This window comes from Vipera ursinii, assembly GCF_947247035.1.
Source record: "Vipera ursinii genome assembly, chromosome: 1".
In the NCBI taxonomy this organism is placed as follows: Eukaryota; Metazoa; Chordata; class Lepidosauria; order Squamata; family Viperidae; genus Vipera; species Vipera ursinii.
In genome coordinates, this window is record NC_139512.1 from 353,247,640 (window position 1) to 353,268,750 (window position 21,111).

Here is a 21,111-nt window from a genome sequence, read left to right on the forward strand (position 1 = left end):
TAGCGTGAAAAATGATCACCGCTTTTTTCAGTGCTGTTGTAACTTTGAACAGTCATTGAATGAATGGTTGTAAGTTGAGGATGAGTGATGCATAATTTGCTTGAATTAAGATTTAGATAAGATTCCTGGCAATTCTGTTTGTGTGGGTCACGGATAATAAGTTGTGGAAAGGGAAACCTTTTGGTAAACTGCTGCTAGTTAAACAAGAGCAACTGGGTTAAATGCAATAATTAAAATGTTTTATTGTTTTGATTTATTGCCTGGGAGAAATTTCTAACACTTCTAACATGGCCTTTTATGAGGAGATTAAAGAGTTGAGCTCTGTCCAGACTTTGGTCATTGTTGTTAAGAGCTTGAAAGCTTCTGATTTTCTTTGGATGTGTTCACAAACTTCAGAGAGTGAACTTAATTTTGATTGATTTCCTCTTTGTTCATACCTCTGGCATTAGGTTCTCTGTTCATCAAAAGCAAATTTCTTTCCCCAAATTTCCACATTGGTAATGTGGTACATAATGTATTGGGAAAGACAAAAAAGACAAAATCTTGTCTTGGGAGTTTTTAAATTAAAGTATTAAAATAATAATAATAATAAATAATAATAATAATAATAATAATAATAATAATAATAATAATAATAATAAGAAGAAGAAGAAGAAGAAGAAGAAGAAGAAGAAGAAGAAGAAGTTGGAAGGGACCTTGGAGGTCATCTAGTCCAACCCCCTGCTCAGGCAGGAAACCCTATACCATTTCAGACAAGTGGCTGTCCGGGCTCTTCTTAAAAACCTCCAGTGTTGGAGCATTCACCGCTTCTGGAGGCAGGTTGTTCCACTGGATAATTGTTCTAACTGTCAGGAGGTTTCTCCTTAGTTCCAGGTTGCTTCTCTCCTTGATGAGTCTCCATCCATTGCTTCTTGTCCTGCTTTCAGGTGCTTTGGAGAAAAGCTTGACTCCTGCTTCTTTGTGGCAGCCCCTGAGATATTGGAAGACTGCTATCCTGTCCCCCCAGTCCTTCTTTTCATTAAACTAGACATGGTAGAGGACAGGAAGGCCTGGAGGAACGTTTTGTCCATGAGATATTGGAACACTGCTATCATGTCACCCCTCACTCTTCTCTTCGTTAAACTACACATACCCAATTCCAGCAACCGTTCCCGATATGTTTTAGCCTCCAGCCCCCTAATCATCTTTGTTGCTCTTCTCTGTACCCTTTCTAGAGTCTTGACATCTTTTTTACATTGTGGTGACCAAAACTGGATGCAGTATTCCAGGTGTGGCCTCACCAAAGCATTGTAAAGTGGTATTAGTACTTCACTTGATCTTGATTCTATCCCTCTCTTAATGCAGCCTAGCACTGTGTTGGCTTTTTTGGCAGCTGCAGTATTATCAGCAGTATTTATATGGCATATTCTGTTGAGTACTTAGGACAGTGTTCAAACTTTAAAATGTTAAGAATAGAACTGTGATGAGCTTGAAATCAAAATTTAGAACATAAATTCATCTGGAGAAGGGAAAGTCGGAGAATGATATTAGGGGGGAAAGTGCATTTTAAATGTAACTTGAGCTGGTTCTCAGACTTCAACAATAGATAACGTTTAAATATTACTTTGAGGTTGGCTGAAGACAGGAAGAAATGCTCTTCTGCTGATCCAGAGACATACGGTATTTGTTTTTCCTCTCCTATACAGGTTGTCCTCAACTTACAACAGTTCATTTAGTGACTGTTCAAACGGCATTGAAAAAAGTGAGTTATGATTGTTTTTCACACGAGGGTCGCAGCATCCCCATAGGTCACCTGATGAAAATTCAGATGCTTGACGACTGATTCATATTTATGACAGTTGCAGTGTCCTGGGGTCTGATCAGCAAAGTCAGTGGAGAAGACAGATTCACTCAACAGTCAAATTACTAACTTAGCAATTTCAGCGATTGACTTAAGGACTGTGGCCAGAAAGGCCGTAAAAATGGAGCAAAACTCACTTTTAACAACTGTCTTGCTTAGCAACGGCAGTTTAGGGCTCAGTTGTGGTCGTCAATTGAGGACTACCCGCAATTCATTTAAACAAGGCCGTAGCATTTTATGTCCACTTGCCTATCCCTGCTGAAATTTGAGGCATATACTAAAATGGCAGCTTCATTTGCCTCGCTCTCTAGCCCTGTTCGAGTTTTTTTTTCTTTTTCTGGGCTGTTACGCTTGATCAGTTTTACAAGTAGACTTTGACTTACACCGCAGTAGAGTCCAAAATAAGTAGGCCTGCCTGTTCTTCAGTGGTCTCACTGTACAGTAGAAGTATTTATCTTATATTAATTAAACTTATTTATTTTGTTCAATTTATATGCCACCCCTCTTGACTGCCCAGCGACTCGGTGGCCTTACACTATATGAAAGCAATCAGAGCGATAAAACGTTAAAATGAACCAAAACACTTCTTAATATTTGGTTAGTTGGTAAATATGGTTGTTAAGTGAATCTGGCATCCCCGTTGACTTTGCTGGTCAGAAGGTTGCCAAAGGGGATCACGTGACCCGGGGACACTGCGACCGTCATAAATACATGCCAGTTGCCAAGCGTCCGAATTTTGATCCCGTGACCAGGGGGGGGAATGCTGCGACAGTTGTTAAGTGTGGGGGAAAAAATGGTCGTTAAGTTACCTTTTCCCAGCACCGTTTTCCCTTCGGATGGTCACTAAATGAGCGGTTGTAAGTCGAGGACCGCCTGTATTAACTACCATTCGGATCAAAATGGTTTGCGACAAGACCGCTATGCGAATGTGAGATGCCATGGCATCTCTTCTGCTTTTCTGAATCTGTACAGTACGCGATTCAGGCCTGGGTGGGTCTGCCTTATAAGAAGGGGTGGGTGGCCTGTGACAGTGGGAGGGAGACAGGAAAAAAACGACAGGGTGGTCTGTTCTCGCTTGGCTCAGTCTACAGGCAGTCCTCGACTTGCAAACACAATTAAAGCCGACGTTTCCGTTGCTAAGCAAGGCAGTTGTTCAGTGAGCTTTGTCCCGTTTTACGACAGTCGGTCAGTGAATCACTGCAGTTGTGAAGTTAGGAACACGGTTGTTAAGTGAGTCTGCCTTCTCTATTGACTTTGCTCGTCAGAGGGTCACGAAAGGTGATCCCGGGACACGGCAGCTGTCACGCATACATGCCGGTTGCCAAGCAGCTGAATTTTGATCATGTGACCCTGGAGATGCAGCAGTGGTTGTAAAGTGTGAAAAACTCTCCTATGTCGCTTTCTTTTTTTTCCAGTGCCGTTGTAACTTCGAACAGTCATTAAACAAATGGTCGAAAGTTGAGGACTACCTTTGGGGCTTTTTGCCTTTTGGGCTGTGTCACAGTTATAACCCCTAAATCAGGGGTGTCAAACTCAATTTCATTGAGGGCCGCATCAACATTGCGGTAGCCCTCAGGGAGCCAGGTTGGTGTGGCCAGGGTGGGTGTGGCCTACTGGGTAGGCGTGGCTAGAGTGCGTATGGCCTACTGGGTGGGCGTGGCCAGCTCTACATCGTTGGCATCAAGGGTGCCTATGGGGGCCTGGGCAGGAGTGGGACAGATCTGAGGGTCTCTGGCAGGAGGAGGGTCTCTGGGCCAGGGCCAAGGCAGTGGGGGCCGTTCCCTCACTCTTTCCAGGATGGCTTCGTGGGCCACATGAAACCACTTCACGGGCCGGATCCGGCCCCTGGGCCTTGCGTTTGACATGTCTGCCCTAAATGAATTTTGGCTCTGTCATCTAATTGTATTCAGTCTGTTTTAATTCATTCCAGTTTATTAGTGCTTTTCAGTTCTCCAGTATGTATTTAAAATAGTATCGGTTGTGTACCGAAAATGTTTGTATGAAAACCGAAGCAGTGATGAAGAAGAAGAGGGTGAAGGCTACGTGAGGAGATATATTCCAGATTTCTGTCCCTGCCTTGCAGGGTCACATCTTCCCTTTATTTTCATTATTCAGAGAACTGTCTTGACAATTTCCTAGCAAGCTAGCTATAATCTACCCCCCTTGCTAACCAGTAATGAATTTAATTGTCCTTGATTGCTGCTGAATTTCGAAAGAATTGCATTTCCTTGAAACAAAATGGCAAAAAAAAAAAAAACACGCTTGCAGCTCCTTGTCTTCAAATACTTCAGTGGTAGCTGATGATTGCAGCTGTTTGTTTCCACAGCACGATATGAAAATGGAGAGGGATGAAAAGATATAAGCTTAATTATCCTTGGGGAAAGAAGGACAAGACTCTTTTTGTGGGATTTAAGAGTACGTGTATATAGGTAGTCCTCAATTTATGACCACAATTAAGCCCAACCTTTCTGTTGCTAAGCAAGACATTTGTTCAGTGAGTTTTGCCCCAATTTATGAGCTCGCTTGCCACAGTCATTAAGTGAATCACTGCAGTTGTTAAGTTAATAGCACGGTTGTTAAGTGAATCTGGTTTTCCCGTTAACTTTGCTTGTCAGAAGGTCGCAAAAGGGGATCACGTGACCACCCCCCCCACCCCTCCCGGGACACTGCGACCATCATAAATATGAGTCAGCTGCCAAGCATCCAAATTTTGATCACGTGATTGTGAGGATGTTGCAACGGTTGTGTGAAAAGCGGTCACGAGTGACTTTTCCCCAGTGCTGTTGTAGCTTTGAATATTCACTAAATGAACTGTTGAAAGTCGAGGACTACCTGAGCCTAGTTGAGAAAAACAGTGAAACCTTTTACTGATTTCACCCTGGGAGTTAAAAAAACAACCTTTTTTCATTCTGATTGTATCATTTTATTTATTTATTTTGCCATATCTGGGACACTATCCAATATCTCGTTTGCCACGATCTATTTAAAAAGTAGGGCAGTTCTGATGAAAAATTGTAAGAAAATGCAATGAGGTCCTTCTCCACGTTTGTTTTATTTTAAAGCTGAAAGTAAAGATAAGATACTATATCCAAGTCTCCTGATGCAGTGTTAGTGTAGAAGAAGCATCTGATCTTCAGACAATGAACAATTAACCGGTGGAACAACCTGCCTCCAGAAGCTGCGAATGCTCCAACACTGGAAGTTTTCAAGAAGAGACTGGACAACCATTTGTCTGAAATGGTATAGGGTTTCTTGCCTGAGCAGGGGGTTGGACTAGATGACCTCCAAGGTCACTTCCAACTACTACTACTACTACTACTACTACTACTACTACTACTACTACTACTTCTTCTTCTTCTTCTTCTTCTTCTTCTTCTTATTATTATTATTATTATTATTATTATTATTATTATTATTATTATTATTCTAGATTGGTACTGATAGAAGAGAATATTTGTAGCTCAGGGGGTTGAACTATGGGTCCTTGGTGCTCTCTGAGCTTAGTACTAGTTAATTATCAGTGCTAGGCCTGATAATGTTACCTAGTTGGGCAATGAAACGTCTGCAAGAAACCAGCCAAGCTCAGAGAGCACCAAGGACCCCACAAACCTAGATTGTTTACTGCTGGTAGTGGAACTGGTCCACCAAAGCCCAATCTTCTTAGAGTGGTCCTCAAAAAAAAAGCCATCAATGACTGACTACAGTATTTGAATACAGGCTCATTTTCAATACTGTCTTTAATCCTGGTTGTACTAGCTGAGAATGTTCATTGTTGTGATCCTAAGAGAGCAGAAGGGAATACTCAACTTTTTCCAATAAATAGCATAGTTTGCTACAGTTCTTCTCAGATCAGGCCCCTTGGGGATTAACTGTGTCCCAGGGTGGAAATTCTGTGTTAATTAGACTATAATCTGCTAAATGGAGAAAACAGTTAGTCTTAGAAGGCTAGTCACTTCTCCCTAATCATTTTGTAAGAATAGCATCTTAACTAGGATGGCCATTTTTAAAATGACTGATTTTGATACAGTAAAATTACCGTGGCTACATTGGAGGAAATTATTTTTTGTGTTATTCAAATGCAGGTAGTCTTCAACTTACACGTCATTTAATGACCATTAAAAGTTCCACACTTAACAACTGTTGCAGCATCCCCATGGTCACATGATCAGGCACTTGGCAATTGACTCCTACTTATGACAATTGCAGTGTTCTGGGGTCATGTGATCCCCTTTGGCGACCTTCTGACAAGCAGAGTCAATGGGGGAGCCAGATTCTCTTAACGAACAACTGCAGTGATTCACTTAAAACAACTGTGGTAAGAAAGGTCGTAAAAGGGAGCAAAATGCACTTAACTTGTCTCACTTAGCAACAGAAATTTTGAGCTCAGTTGCGATCATGTGTACATGGACATAAAAAACTTAAAACGACATTACTCCACACATAATTTGCCAAAGAACATTACCTAATATTCTTACACACATCTAAATAGAAATTAAACTGTTACGAATTGTATAATTTGTGAGAGGATTAATATGGTATATTATTTAAAGAGCTAGATCAGTAAAGAGTAGACCCATAATTCAATTCTTGCCTAGGATAGTATCAGTTGTAGACTGAGATATATTAACTAAGTCATTTTCTGCAGGGTGATAAATTGCTTCATATTATTGGAGCTGCTTGGAGAAAAGATTGATATAACTGTGAGAACCAAATAACAGAATAACAACAACAACAACAACAACAACAACAACAACAACAACAATAATAATAATAATAATAATAATAATAATAATAATAATAATAATAAAGTTGGAAGTCATCTAGTCCAACCCCTTGCTTAGGCAGGAAACCCTATACCAGTGGTGGCGAACTTATGGCACGGGTGCCAGAGGAGGCACTCAGAGCCCTCCATGTAGGCACCCGCGCCGTGCCTCAGAGGTGGCAACTGTCCCTCTTCAACCAGCTGCTCCCCACACAGGTGTCCCTCCCCACGAGCAACATTGGGGTGACCGCACCCACCTTGGCCACACCCACCCAATCTTCCATGACCACACAGCCACACCCACCCTGTGGGCCACGCCCACCTGGCACTCAGCGATAAATAAGTGGGTTTTGGGTTGCAGTTTGGGCACTCGGTCTGTAAAAGGCTCGCCATCACTGCCCTCTACCATTTCAGACAAATGGCTGTCCAATCTCTTCTTAAAGACTTCCAGTGTTGGAGCATTCACCGCTTCTGGAGGCAGGTGGTTCCACCGGTTAACTTCTGAAGGCCTGCAGTTCCACATTGCTGCTGACGTTGCCTTCTTAAATGGCTAGTCAACAGAAGGTTTTTGGATTGTCAGCTTGCACTCGTTGTAATTCTGCCTTTTTCTTTCCCTTAGATTAATGTTGCAATGTAGAAAGCCTCTCAAAGTTTCTGATGAGTTGGTACAGCAGTACCAGAGCAAGAACCAATACTTAGCGGCTATAGTAGCTGACCAGGAGCTTGAAATGGACCCGTATGCATTTGTTGATGGAGATGAAGAGTTCCCGTTTCCCGATAAAAAGGATAGGCCCAACAATGACCGAGAAATTGGGAAAAAACATAAGGTAAGTGGGGGAAAAAAACAACAAGAAAATATAAACCAGTACAGTAAGCATTAATATCAAGGATCTGGGGTTTTTTCCTGAGGCGTTTTAACGTGATGGATTACACACAACAGGAGCACAACTGAACGATTAATTCTATCAATAGAAGAGAATATTTGCAGCTCAGGGCTGAGCTGTGGGGTGCTTGGTGCTGTGGGAGCTTGGTTGTTTTCTTACAGACATTTCATTATCCAACTAGTTAACATCATCAGTTTAGTAGGGTTTGTTTAGAATGTCAGAAGTTTTCTTAAAAATACAGATAGTGATAGAACGTATAGCATCAGCCTTCAAAGACAAAAATTCTGTCAGATATGTATGTGCTTCAGTTGTTAGTCCCATCTAAAATATTTATTTATATCAATACAAAAAGCCTAGTGACTCAGGAAGATTTTGATCACTCTGCAATCAGGATACACACTTTGTATGAATTTGTTTCTGCTAGAAGCTTTTTTTTCCCCCATTTGCATTCCACTGATAAATTGCTCTGTCAGAAAATCCCTCCTTAGTTCTGGGTTGGTTCTCTCTTTGATTAGTTTCCATCCATTGCTAAAGGAAAGGAAAAAGAGAAGGAAAAAAGAAGAAAAAAGTATTTTACTCAGATTTTGGGTGGGGTTGTGCACAAAATATTTTGTTGGTCTGTGATTCTGCTTTCTTAGATAGATAGATAGATAGATAGATAGATAGATAGATAGATAGATAGATAGATAGATAGATAGGGAGATAGGGAGATAGGGATGAATAGACAGATATGGATGGATAGACAGATATGGATGGATAGATAGATATGGATGGATGATAGATAGATTAGATTAGATTAGATAGATAGATAGATAGATAGATAGATAGATAGATAGATAGATAGATAAAGATAAAGGTTCCCCCGCACATGCATGCTAGTCATTTCTGACTCTAGGGGCTGGTGCTCATCTCCGTTTCAAAGCCGAACAGCCAGCGCTTGTCCGAGGACGTCTCCATGGTCATGTGGCCGGCGTGACTAGACGGTAAAGGCGCACGGAACGCTGTTACCTTCCCACCCGTAGTGGTCCCTATTTTTCTACTTGCATTTTTACATGCTTTTGAACTGCTAGGTTGGCAGAAGCTGGGACGAGTAACAGGAGCTCACTCTGTTACGCGGCACTTGGGATTCGACCTGCCAAACTGCCGACCTTCTGATCGACAAGCTCAGTGTGCTAACCCATTGAGCCACCGCGTCCCTTATGGACTGCTACTCAGAGATATATGGATGGATGGATGGATGAGGGATAGATAGATAGATATGGATGGATGATAGATAGATAGATAGATAGATAGATAGATAGATAGATAGATAGATAGATAGATAGATGATAGATAGATATCCTTTATTGTCATTTTTTACTGTGGGCACAATGGCTCACATTAAAAATGAAATTTAGTTGCTTGCTCTCAAAGTGTTCACATACATATACAACATATGTAGACCTACACCCATACATATAAGTAACATAAATATCATCTAGCCGTTTTAACTCTGAAGATGCTGTAGCTGAGAGAGTAGAACACAGAGATCTTAATTGGTCTCAAAGATCTTCACGTAAAAAGATCTTGGTACAGCAGCTCTTTAAAGGGAATCAAGTATCAATGAACGGGAGTCAGTGCTCTGCTAAGTGGCTGGTCTCAGTGGATGACAGAATCTAGTAGTTTGTGGGTTATCACGTATCCCTCCTCCTGTGCGCCGCTGACTGCTCCCTTTTTCACAGCCTGAAGATGGAACACCCAACGTTGGAGAAGATGCAATGTCCCTTTTCAGCCCTTCGGTCAAACAAGGTAAAAATTTCTTAATTTTTTTTTAGAAAAATGTTCAGCTGGCTTATTGTTAAAAAAAAATGTGTTAAGAGTAACAGGAATATATTCGTTTGTTTGATAGCGGAGCCTCTAATGGAATTACTACCTGCAGTCGAAATGTTATAATTTAGATGATGCCTAATAGTGAACCTTGCTCCTCTTTCAGCAATAGATGCGCAGCGTATTCCCCCTCACAATCGCACGGCTTCAACCAGTTTGTTTCATGAAAATGACCTGGTTGTCTCCTACACTGACCTTGACAATCTCTTCAACTCTGATGAAGATGAGCTAACAGTAAGTAGCTTTTTAAGTTTGGGAGCCTTAGATTGTTGTGATAATGGTGATCTGTTGCTGCTGCCATGGGTGATGGAGTGGGGTTTTTTTTTTAATGGGTTTTTATGGGATGGATTTTTAAAAGTCGTAAACTGTCAGCAATGTGTGATTTAGGTGGCCACCCATTTATTTAATAATATCAATCAGTCAATTAGAATAGAGCTGGAAGGGACCTTGAAGGTCTTCTAGTCCAACCCCCTGCTGAAGCAGGAGACCCTAGACCAAGGGTCTTCAAACTCGGCCCTTTTATGACTCATGGACTTCAACTCCCAGAATTCCTCAGCCAGGCACGCTGGCTGAGGAATTCTGGGAGTTGAAGTCCATGAGTCATAAAAGGGCCGAGTTTGAAGACCCCTGCCCTAGACCATTTCAGACAGGTGGCTATCCAGTCTTTGCTTAGAAACCTCCAGGGATAGAGCGCCCACAACTTCTGGAGGCAAAGCTGTTCTACTGGCTAATCGTTCTCATTGTCAGGAAAAATTTCCTTAATTCCAGGTCGCTTCTCCTTGTTCAGTTTCCATCCATTGTTTTTTTGTCTTGCCTTCTGGTGCTTTGGAAAATAGGTTGACCCCTTCTTCTTTGCAGCAGCCCCTCAAATACTGGAATACTGCTATCATGCCCCCCCCCCCCAGTCCTTCTTTTCTGTAGACTGGCCATACCTAATTCCTGCAACTGTTCCTCATATGTTTTTGTCTCCAGGCCCTTAATCATCTTAACTGCTCTTCTTTGCACTTCCCCCCCCCCAAAGCTTCAACATCTTTTTTGTAATGTGGGGACCAAAACTGGATGCAGTATAATCGAGAGGCATAGCGTAGTGATTCCAGTCTAGAATGTACAACAATACAGGTAGTCCTTGACGTAAATTACAACCGTTCGTTTAGAGATTGTTCAACGTTACGACGGCACTGAAAAAAGTGAGGTATGACCGTTTTTCCCACTTAATGACTTTTGCCTCATCCCTATGCTCAAGAGATCAAAATTCAGACTCTTGGCAATTGGCTCATATTTATGACAGATCAGCATCCAGGGGTCACGTGGTCCCCTTTTGCGACCTTCTAACAAGCAAAGGGACGCGGTGGCTCAGTGGGTTAGGACGCTGAGCTTGTCGATCAGAAGGTCGGCAGTTTGGCGGGTCGAATCCCGAGTGCCGCGTAACAGAGTGAGCTCCTGTTACTCGTCCCAGCTTCTGCCAACCTAGCAGTTCGAAAGCACGTAAAAATGCAAGTAGAAAAATAGGGACCACTACGGTGGGAAGGTAACAGCGTTCCATGCGCCTTTGGCGTCTAGTCATGCCGGCCACATGACCATGGAGACGTCCTCGGACAAGCGCTGGCTCTTCAGCTTTGAAACGGAGATGAGCACCGGCCCCTAGAGTTGGAAACGACTAGCATGCATGTGCGGGGGAACCTTTACCTTTACCTTTTTAACAAGCAAAGTCGATGGGGAAGCCAGATTTACTTAACAAGCAGGTTACTAATTTAGCGACTGCCGCAATTTACTTAACAACTATGGCAGGAAAGGTCATAAAATGGGGAAAAATTCACTCAACAACTGTCAGTGGAAATGTTAGGCTCAATTGAAGTTATATGTTGAGGACTACCTGCATTCTTACACAATACACAATAAGTGTTCTTTTTTATTTTTTGCAACTTCTGTCCCAAGAGAAGGATGAGCGGGGACATGATAGTCTTCCAGTATCTCAGGGGCTGCCCCAAAGAAGAGGGAGTCAAGCTATTCTCCAAAGCGCCCGAAGGCAGGACAAGAAGCAACGGATGGAAACTAACCAAGGAGACAAGCAACCTAGAACTAAGGAGAAACTTCCTGACAGTTAGAACAATTAATCAGTGGAACAACCTGCCTTCAGAAGCTGTGAATGCTCCAACACTGGAAGTTTTTAAGAAGAGACTGGACAGTCATTTGTCCGAAATGATATAGGGTTTCCTGCCTGAGCAGGGGGTTGGACTAGGTGACCTCCAAGGTCCCTTCCAACTTTATTATTATTATTTAAAATGTGTATGTAAAACTAATGTTAACCATTGGCTGTCTATGTTGCTTACAGTGCTATGTGTGCTGTTATCTTTCCTGTTGTGTTATAAAGGTATTGTGTAGTTTGGGTAAGTGAGTTTGTGGGTCAAGTATGAAGGTTACAGGGGTGCAGTTCCCTGTTGCACAGTTCTGCAGCTACAAGACTTTGTCTGGAAGGAGAAAGCTTCCTAAATTATAAACTAGCTTTTCTTTGTCTGGGTTCTTTCCCCGTTTCTCAGCCTGGAAATGTTAATAGGATTCCCAAATGCTTTTTTTTTTTTGGCTGTGTGTGTAACTTCATGACTTAGCAAATGACACAAATACCAGAGAAAGAAACCTCATCAAATCATTCCAAAGGACACAGTTTGTACCGTGAGTTTGATCTCAGTTGCTGAAAATAACATACAAGTAATTGGGCAAGCTTGTATCAGAATAACATAGTTGGAAGGGACCTGGAGGTTTTCTATCTAGTCCAACACCTCGATCAAGCAGAGAACCCATACCATTCCAGACAAATGGTTGTCCGATCTATTCTTGAAAGCCTCCAGTGTTGAAGCACCCACAACCTCTGGAGGCAGGTTGTTCCACGGATTAATTGTTCCAACTGTCAGGAAGTTTCTCCTTAGTTCCAGGTTGCTTCTCTCCTTGATCAGTTTCCATCCGTTGCTTCTTGTCCTGCCCTAAGTCACTCTTCCAGTGAAGTTGGTGCTGCTAAGAAGAAAAACCATCGCTTTAGATGGCCAGTTGCTTCCAACTGATATACTGCGTCAGTGGAATTATACTTAGCATCACACTATCCTCCATACGTCTTAATATATGAAATAAATGGTCCTGGTCATGGGGATGATGCTGATGAATTTTCTCTCTGTTTTACTCTCAAATTTAATTTAATTTAATTTAATTTTAATTTAATAATATTTCTATACCGCCCTTCTCCCGAAGGACTCAGGGCGGTGAACAGGGCAAGAATAAAAATACAGGATTACAAAAGTTAAAAAATAATTAAATACATGCCCATATACTAAAAATAATTAATACATCTTAAAACCCCAATAAAATAACAATAACAACCCCACCCAGTCCCTCATCAGGCCAGGCCAGCTTGTTCAAAAAAAAAATAAATAATGGCCATGCAGAAACATTTTACCCGGAACATATGTAAATAATTGAAGCTTTTACTGTATGAAGTGGTTTGGATGGTACTCTGTTTCATTAGCTCAGCTGTTTGCTTGAATTTTCTTTAAAAAAAAAAAAGAGGTTAATTGTTTTACATTTTTTTATTGTCCAGTGTTAACAATTTGGAACTTAGGCCCCTGGGATGTTTATTTATTTATTTTCCCCCCCTTTCTTTCTTCCCTAGCCGGGATCTAAAAGAATACTGAATGGAACAGATGACAAGTCTGGTTGCAAAGAGTCAAAAGCTGGAAACCTGGACCCATTGTCATGCATAAGTAAGTTGCTTTCTTCTAGTATTAATTATTTTTCTCGGGTTATCTTTGTAGTCTGATAATGAGAAACTTTATGATGGAAGTAGGTACAGTACCAGCTAAAATGAAAAAAAAGAAGTTCCCATTACTTGGTGCTTGTAAAAATGCTGTTCTAGGACAGCTGTCTCATATTGTCAGAAAAGTAGGATTGTTGCAGTCCAGCTGAACTAGAACTGAACCACATTGGGGAGATCTGGCTCAGGTTATAAGGTACCAAAGCAGGAGGGGTCCCTGATGTTCTCTGGGCTTGGTTGTTTTCTTGCAGATGTTTCATTACCTAAACTAGGTAACCTCATCAGTGCTACCCGGATGTTACCTAGTTTGAGTAATGAAACGTCTATAAGAAAGTCAACATAAGTGCGTATAGTCAAGGCTATGGTCTTCCCAGTTGCAATGTATGGCAGTGAAAGCTGGACCATAAAAAAGGCTGAGCGCCAAAGAATTGAGGCCTTTGAACTATGGTGCTGGAGGAGACTCCTGCGAGTCCCTTGGACTGCAAGGCGATCAAACCGATCAGTCCTAGAGGAGATCAACCCTGACTGCTCTTTAGAAGGCCAAATCCTGAAGCTAAAACTCAAATCCTTTGGCCACCTAATGAGAAGGAAGCACTCACTGGAGAAGAGCCTAATGCTGGGAAAGGTTGAGGGCAAGAGAAGAAGGGGACGACAGAGAACGAGGTGGCTGGATGGAGTCACTGAAGCAGGAGGCGTGAGCCTAAATGGACTCCAGAAGATGGTAGAGGACAGGAAGGCCTGGAGGAATGTTGTCCATGGGGTCGTGATGGGTCGGACACGACTTCGCAGCTAACAACAACTATAACAAAGAAAGCAACCAAGCTTAGAGAGTACCAAGGGCTCCTCACTTCAACCCTGAGCTACAAATATTCTCCTTTATTAGTACTTGAGCACACAGAAAGTAGATTTTTCAACCCTCTAAGAAATAAATTCCAGTCTTAGAGATGAACACTTTGGAATTAACGCTTGAGATGAACGCCCTTCGAATGGTGAGAGAGTATGAAGGGATTTCCAGAAAACCTGCGGACTCCAGGACCCATTTGCGCTTCAGTTCGAGATGCAGACAACGCAGTCTCATCCCCAACTGCCTGCGTGCCTTGTCTTCAACAGGGAAGGGCAGAAAACATCCTGCAGAAAGCACAGCTCCAACTTCTCACTGAAAGAATAAAGACAGGTTAATTTTTACCATTGAGGTTTTGAAAGAGAGAGCGGAACAAAAAACTCGCAAGAGCTGAAATCGCTTCTGCCAGCAAAAGTATTGGAGAAGGTCACAGAATTTGCGAAGAAGGCACAAGGAGCTTAACGCAACAAAAAGGAAAGAACGACACAAAGACAAATTTTCTACCCTACAATTTAGACAAGAAAAACAGAAGACATCCCCCACCCCCCCCCCAACCCTACCAGAACTGAAGACATTTGTTGGATGAGAAGCGAAACGTCTTCAAGAAAAACCAAAGTCCAGTTGCCTTTTGAAAAAGCACCTTTGGGACAATCTTAGATAAAAAGTACGTATTGGTGAGCTGGCAAAGAACAATCCACAGATTGAGATGGAGTGGAGCGAAAACAAGATTTAAGATTCAAAATTTTGCAAGACTCACAAAGAGTTGGACTTAACATTTCCTTTCCTTAAATTGTATTATTGAGCAAGCTGTTTCTTATGGATAACAGAACGGATAAAAATCCTCCAAATAGCAGAACAATCAATGATAAAATTAGCCAACGGACTTTAGAAGTACGGTACAAAGAAGCAGAACAAGAAAACAAAAAGAATTTGTTAGGATATATTATGAGACATATATTATGCCCTACGCACAGTCACCCAAGCACTCGTTACCTCCCGTATAGATTACTGCAATGCTCTCTACATGGGGCTGCCCTTAAAGACCACCCGGAGGCTTCAGCTGGTGCAGAACGCGGCTGCACGGGTAGTGATGGGAGCACCCCGATACTCCCATATTACACCCCTCCTGCGTGAGCTGCATTGGTTACCGGTTGCCCTCCGGGTGAGATTTAAGGTGCTGGTACTTATCTTTAAAGCCCTACATGGCTTAGGACCGGGATACTTGCAGGACCATCTGCTGCCAGGAACGAATTCCCATCGCCCAGTACGCTCACACAGAGAAGGCCTCCTCAGGGTACCGTCGGCTAGACAATGTCGGCTGGCGACCCCCAGGGGGAGGGCCTTCTCTGTGGGAGCGCCAGCCCTGTGGAACCAGCTCCCCCATGAGCTTCGGATGGCCCAAGATCTCCAGTCCTTTCGCTGCGGCCTCAAAACACTCCTTTTCCACCTGGCTGACCTGGACTGACAGGGATTTTAATTATGTTTTTAATTTTTAACTCTAATTTTTAATTTACTTTAATTTTAATTTTAATTTATTGTACAGAGGCCTTTAATTTTAATTTTATCTTAACTTCTGTATTTATTATATGTTATTGTTGTTAGCCGCCCTGAGTCCTTCGGGAGATAGGGCGGCATATAAGTCCCAATAATTAATTAATTAATTAATTAATTAATTTGTTAATTAATTTGTTAAAAATATGGAATCTTCTGAGAATAAGGATAGGTCTTTACCATTGGCATCACCATCAATTATGTTTTACATAAAAGATAATGACAGCAAGTTTTAGGTACGTATGCTAATATGGTACATTCACCCTCAAAAGATAGACTAAGGACCTGGCAAGATTTGCTTAATATAGATAGGAATTTACCATAGTTAATTAATTTATAAATTGCTGGAAGAATAACAAATGACCTCAAGACTCAAGAACCGGCCCTAAGAAGGATGGCAGAATTCAAAGCACCAATACAGGTCAAGATGATTTACTGGGATATATTTACAAATTGTTACTGAAATATGCCATGGAGATGGAACAAATTAAAAATTGCACGATAAAGTGCATGCAAAACTTCACGTAAGTAATTACAGTGGAACAATGGGAAGAGCTGTAAAAAAAAATCAACAACATTCACTAAAGCTATAATTTGAGGCAAACCTGGCATAAAATGTTTTAAAGAGGCTGTATAACTCCATCAGTGATTGCCAAGATGGACAGATCACGTATAATACATGTTGGAAATGCCATGAAGAAGAAGGAACATTTTATTACCTGTGGTGTTCATACAAAAATACCTAAATGTTATCTGGAAGGAAGTGTAACAAAATACACAGAAATTTGGCCTAAAACCATAAATATTTTTATTAGGAGTACTGTAATTACAGGATGCATAAATGAAAAGTATTATAATTTACTAAAATATATGGTGGCAGCAGCAAGAATAAATTATGCTCTGCCCTCGAAAAATGAAATTTTGGTTGTTGATACAAGCTTGGGAGACCAAAATTGGAGAACAGGCAGCAAAAGCAAAACTAATAGTATATATTCATAAAAGAATATTAACTAAATTTAAGCAGAAATGATTCCCTTATTCATGACGTACTACACAGCAAAGCAAATTTAGATATTTAGAATATGATTTCTAAAGTTGTCTATGGAGATTTTCAAGCATCCAGGTCACCGTTATTCCCAAGGTGCTTTTCCTCAAAGACAACTGGATTTTTTTGGGGGGGGTTTCCCTCTCAAATGTTTCATCCAAAAAACTTCTTCGGAACTGAAGAAGACTTTTCCTTTTCAGAGGAAAAACAAAAAACCAAGAAAATCCGGCTGCTTTGGAAAAAGCACCTTTGGAATTTCTAGAGTTAAAAGAATAATTAAAATTGAGGAAATGAAATGATTTTAAACAGATATAAGCAGCAATCACCAATGTTTAATCTTCCGTGCGAATGACAAAATATTTAAATAGTGATTAGTGGTTGGGGAACATGAAGCGGGAAAGGGAAGAAAGCTTCCTTCATAACATTTTTTATCATGTTTCATTTTTTTTTATTTCTGTATAATTGTAAGCCGCTTAGAGTCATCTGGTGATAAGATGATTGGCAAATACATGGATGGGAGGGAGGGAGGGAGGAAGATTCTTGATTTCTGTGCAGTTTAGGTTAAGTTTATATAACTTTTTTTTAATAAGACATTTATCCCATTTATTCTGGTGGTCCCAGTAGAAGTGAGAGAGAACTATTTGTGGGTTTGTGGAGTTTAATGCTACTACTGAGCTGGCTTTCAGATTGGCTACGTATAACTGTTAGAAGATGTAGAAGCCCTAAAAAGGCTGATTCAAAAAAAATGTCTGTGCTTTAGCTTTGCAAGAATATTAATAGGCCTCTGTGTCCTTTAAACATGAGATAAAAGGGTAAAACATGCAGAAGGGAAATTTCGTGAAAGCTGTGCTGGTTTAGTAGCCTGACGTGTAGAAGAGGGGTGGAAAAAAAACACAGATTAAATACTTGAATCTAAACCAGGTACAGCTGATCTTCATAAAATGTATCCCACACCACCATCTTTGGAGCAACACATTATGGGATTTTCTCCCATGAATATGAACAATAAGGAGTATGGCAGCATGGACACCACACCCGGAGGAACAATCCTGGAAGGAAATGGCGTTACTACTGGCCTTCAATTCAGGATTGAAGTGGACGAGGGATTCTGTAGTCCCAAACCTACAGAAATAAAGGTTGGCAAATTCTTTTGGATGTTCTTAAACGTTAAGTTAACGTCGTCTAGTTTTGATTTGATTTTCAAAAGCGATTTGGACAATTTAATAGCTTTTGGGTTGGTTGCCCTGGAATTTTATTTTGATGTGTGTGTTTTGTTTTGTTTTTCTTCCGGCCACCATTACAAGGTTTTTCATAGCTTTTATTTGGGTGCAGAGTGAAATGGACTCAGCTTTCATTAGCTGTGAACAGCTTGTTTGATTAACTTTTTGACTTTTTCAGCCCTGCGTTCAAATTAAATATTAACTCCGCTTCTGTCTGTATCAGTGATGAGGTGAATGCATTTTGCGTGGAGGGAGGTACCTTGGCAAGGGAGGAAAACAGATTCTGCCACAAAGGAGAGCTTTGCCATTATCTACAATCCGATATGAGCCCATTTTTCTTCCATTAGTATCTTTTTTTCCCCCTTCCTAGCACAGGTAGCCCTTGACATAAGCCAGGGGTGTCAAACTCAATTTCATTGAGGGCCGCATCAGCATTGCGGCTGCCCTCAGGGGGCCGGGTGGGTATGGCCAGGGTGGGCGTGGCCTACTGGGTGGGCGTGGCTAGAGTGCGTATGGCCTACTGGGTGGGCGTGGCCAGCTCTACATGGTTCTCATCAAGGGTGCCTATGGGGGCCTGGGCAGGAGTGGGACAGATCTGAGGGTCTCTGGCAGGAGGAGGGTCTCTGGGCCAGGGCCAAGGCAGTGGGGGCCGTTCCCTCACTGTTTCCAGGATGGCTTTGCGGGCCACATGAAACCACTTCGCGGGCCGGATCCGGCCCCCAGGCCTTGTGTTTGACATGTCTGACATACGCCTTTAACAGAGCCAGCCTCTTACGGTCCCATGTCATGATGGCTGTAGAACATGGTGGCCTTGCTTAACAACCCACAACTCCTGCTCTCCCTGGTGCAGCTGTTAAGTGAAAGTGCGGGTCATTTAAGCGGAGCGCAGATTGCCTTGGGTTAGTTCGTTCAGGCCCAGGCCTACTTACCCCACACCTCCCAAGCTCTGCCCTCCCCTCCTTTCCCCCCCTCCCCCCGGGGGGACACCGCAGTGTAAGGATAAATGAGCGTGGGAGCGCCACAATGGGAGAAGTGTCGATGGAGAGTCTCAATCATCCTTGTCATGGTTGTCCCAAAGGGGCTTTTCAAAAGGCAACTGGACTTAGTTTAGTTTAGTTTAGTTTTATTTAATTTGTATACCGCCCTTCTCCTTGGTAGGGACTCAGGGCGGTTCACAGGGCATATATAAAAAAGACAATACAAAAATTAAAAAAGATTAAACCCATGCCCAGTTATAAACAGTGATACAAATCTAAAACAACAATTAAAACCCATAATCCACCGTCAGGCCAGACCAGCTATTTCAAATAGGTGGGTCTTCAGGCCACGACGGAACGTTCGGAGGTCTGATGCCATCCGGAGCTCCACCGGCAGTTGGTTCCATAATGCCGGAGCGCCCACAGAGAAGGCCCTCCCCCTGGGGGCCACCAGTCGGCATTCCCTGACTGGCGGCACCCTGAGGAGGCCCTCTCTGTGGGAACGCACAGGGCGGAGGGGAGTTGATGCCGGCAGCAGGTGGTCCCTGAGGTATCCCGGACCCATGCCATGTAAGGACTTAAAGATCGTAACCAAAACCTTGAACCTCACCCGAAAGACAACTGGTAACCAATGCAGCTCGCGGAGCAAAGGTGTAACATGGGAGTACCGGGAAACTCCCAAGACAACTCTCGCGGCCGCATTCTGTACCAGTTGGAGCCTCCGAGTGGTCTTCAAGGGAAGCCCCATGTAGAGAGCATTACAGTAGTCAAGGCGAGAGGTCACGAGCGCATGAGTGACCGTACACAGGGCATCCCGGTTCAGATAGGGCCGCAACTGGCGCACCAGGCGAACCTGGGCGAAAGCCCCCCTAGTCACGACCACTATATGATCTTCCAGGGTAAGCCGTGAATCTAGGAGGACTCCCAAGTTGCGAGCCCTATCCACGGGGGGTAAGAGCTCACCCCCCATAGAAAGAGATGGAACATTTTGAATGTCCCGGGATGCCGGAATGTACAGCCACTCAGTCTTGTCAGGGTTGAGTTGAAGTCTGTTCCTCCCCATCCAGACCCGAACCGCCTCCAGGCAACGGGACATCACAGCGAGGGCATCACTGGGGTGGTTTGGGGTCGAAAAGAAAAGTTGGGTATCATCGGCATACTGATGATACCCAACTCCAAAACCACGAATGATCTCACCCAGCGGTTTCATGTAGATGTTGAACAGGAGAGGCGAGAGAACCGACCCCTGAGGAACTCCACAAACGAGAGACCTAGGGGCCGATCTCTGCCCCCCTGCCAACACCGACTGCGAGCGTCCCAGGAGATAGGAGGAGAACCACCGAAGAACTGTGCCTCCCACTCCCAATCCCCTGAGACGCCGCAGCAAGATACCATGGTCGATGGTATCAAAAGCTGCCGAGAGGTCTAATAGGACTAGGATAGAGGAATATCCCCTATCCCGAGCCCTCCAGAGATCATTCACCAGAGCGACCAATGCCGTCTCCGTGCTGTACCCGGGCCTGAAACCCGATTGGTAGGGGTCCAGATAATCCGCTTCATCCAGGACCAGAGGGAGCTGATGCGCCACCACACTCTCGACAACCTTCGCAAGAAAGCGAAGGTTGGAGACTGGACGAAAGTTGTTCAAAACAGCTGGGTCCAAGGCAGGCTTCTTGAGGAGAGGTCTCACCACCGCCTCCTTCAAGACGGTGGGGAAATAACCCTCACTCAAAGAAGCAGATATAACCGCCTGGAGCCAGCCTCGTGTCCTCTCCCTAGCTGCATAAACCAGCCAGGAAGGGCACGGGTCCAACAAACATGTGGAGGAACTCAGCCTCCCCATAATCCTGTCCACTTCATCAGGGGTCACAGAATCAAACTCTTCCCAGGTAACATTGACAAGACCGCCCGTGTCCTGATCGCCTGACTCTGCCCAGCTGGAGTCCAAACCGGTCCGAATCCGAGCGATTTTATCCGACAGATGTTGACTAAATTCCTCGGCACGACCCTGCAAGGGATCCTCCCTCACCTCCTGATTAAGAAGTGAGCGAGTCACCCTAAACAAGGCGGCCGGGCGATTATCTGCGGACGCGATGAGGGTGGAGAAGTAATTGCACCTCGCCACCCTCCTCGCTGAGAGATAAGACCTAATATAGGTTCTTAACCGCAACCGGTCGGGTTCGGATCGGCTAGACCTCCAGCAGCTCTCTAGGCCCCGTTTCCGACGCTTCATCTCCCGGAGCTCCGCGGAAAACCATGGAGCTCGCTGGGATCTGCGCCGGGTCAGGGGCCGCAAGGGTACAACCCGGTCAAGTGCCTCAGTGGC

General features: G+C 43.3%; 1 protein-coding gene across 2 annotated transcripts in view; it reads left to right on the forward strand.

Moving 5' to 3' along the window:
- The window catches only part of MED13 (mediator complex subunit 13), a 157,667-nt gene that overhangs the window by 95,298 nt on the left and 41,258 nt on the right, over positions 1-21,111 (forward strand). For both annotated transcript variants that reach the window (XM_083379645.1, XM_083379646.1), the window contains exons 10-14: positions 7,222-7,429; positions 9,208-9,274; positions 9,459-9,586; positions 13,011-13,101; positions 17,510-17,724. In XM_083379645.1, coding sequence (XP_083235771.1) covers positions 7,222-7,429; positions 9,208-9,274; positions 9,459-9,586; positions 13,011-13,101; positions 17,510-17,724 — 709 coding nt within the window. The remainder of the gene's footprint in view (positions 1-7,221; positions 7,430-9,207; positions 9,275-9,458; positions 9,587-13,010; positions 13,102-17,509; positions 17,725-21,111) is intronic.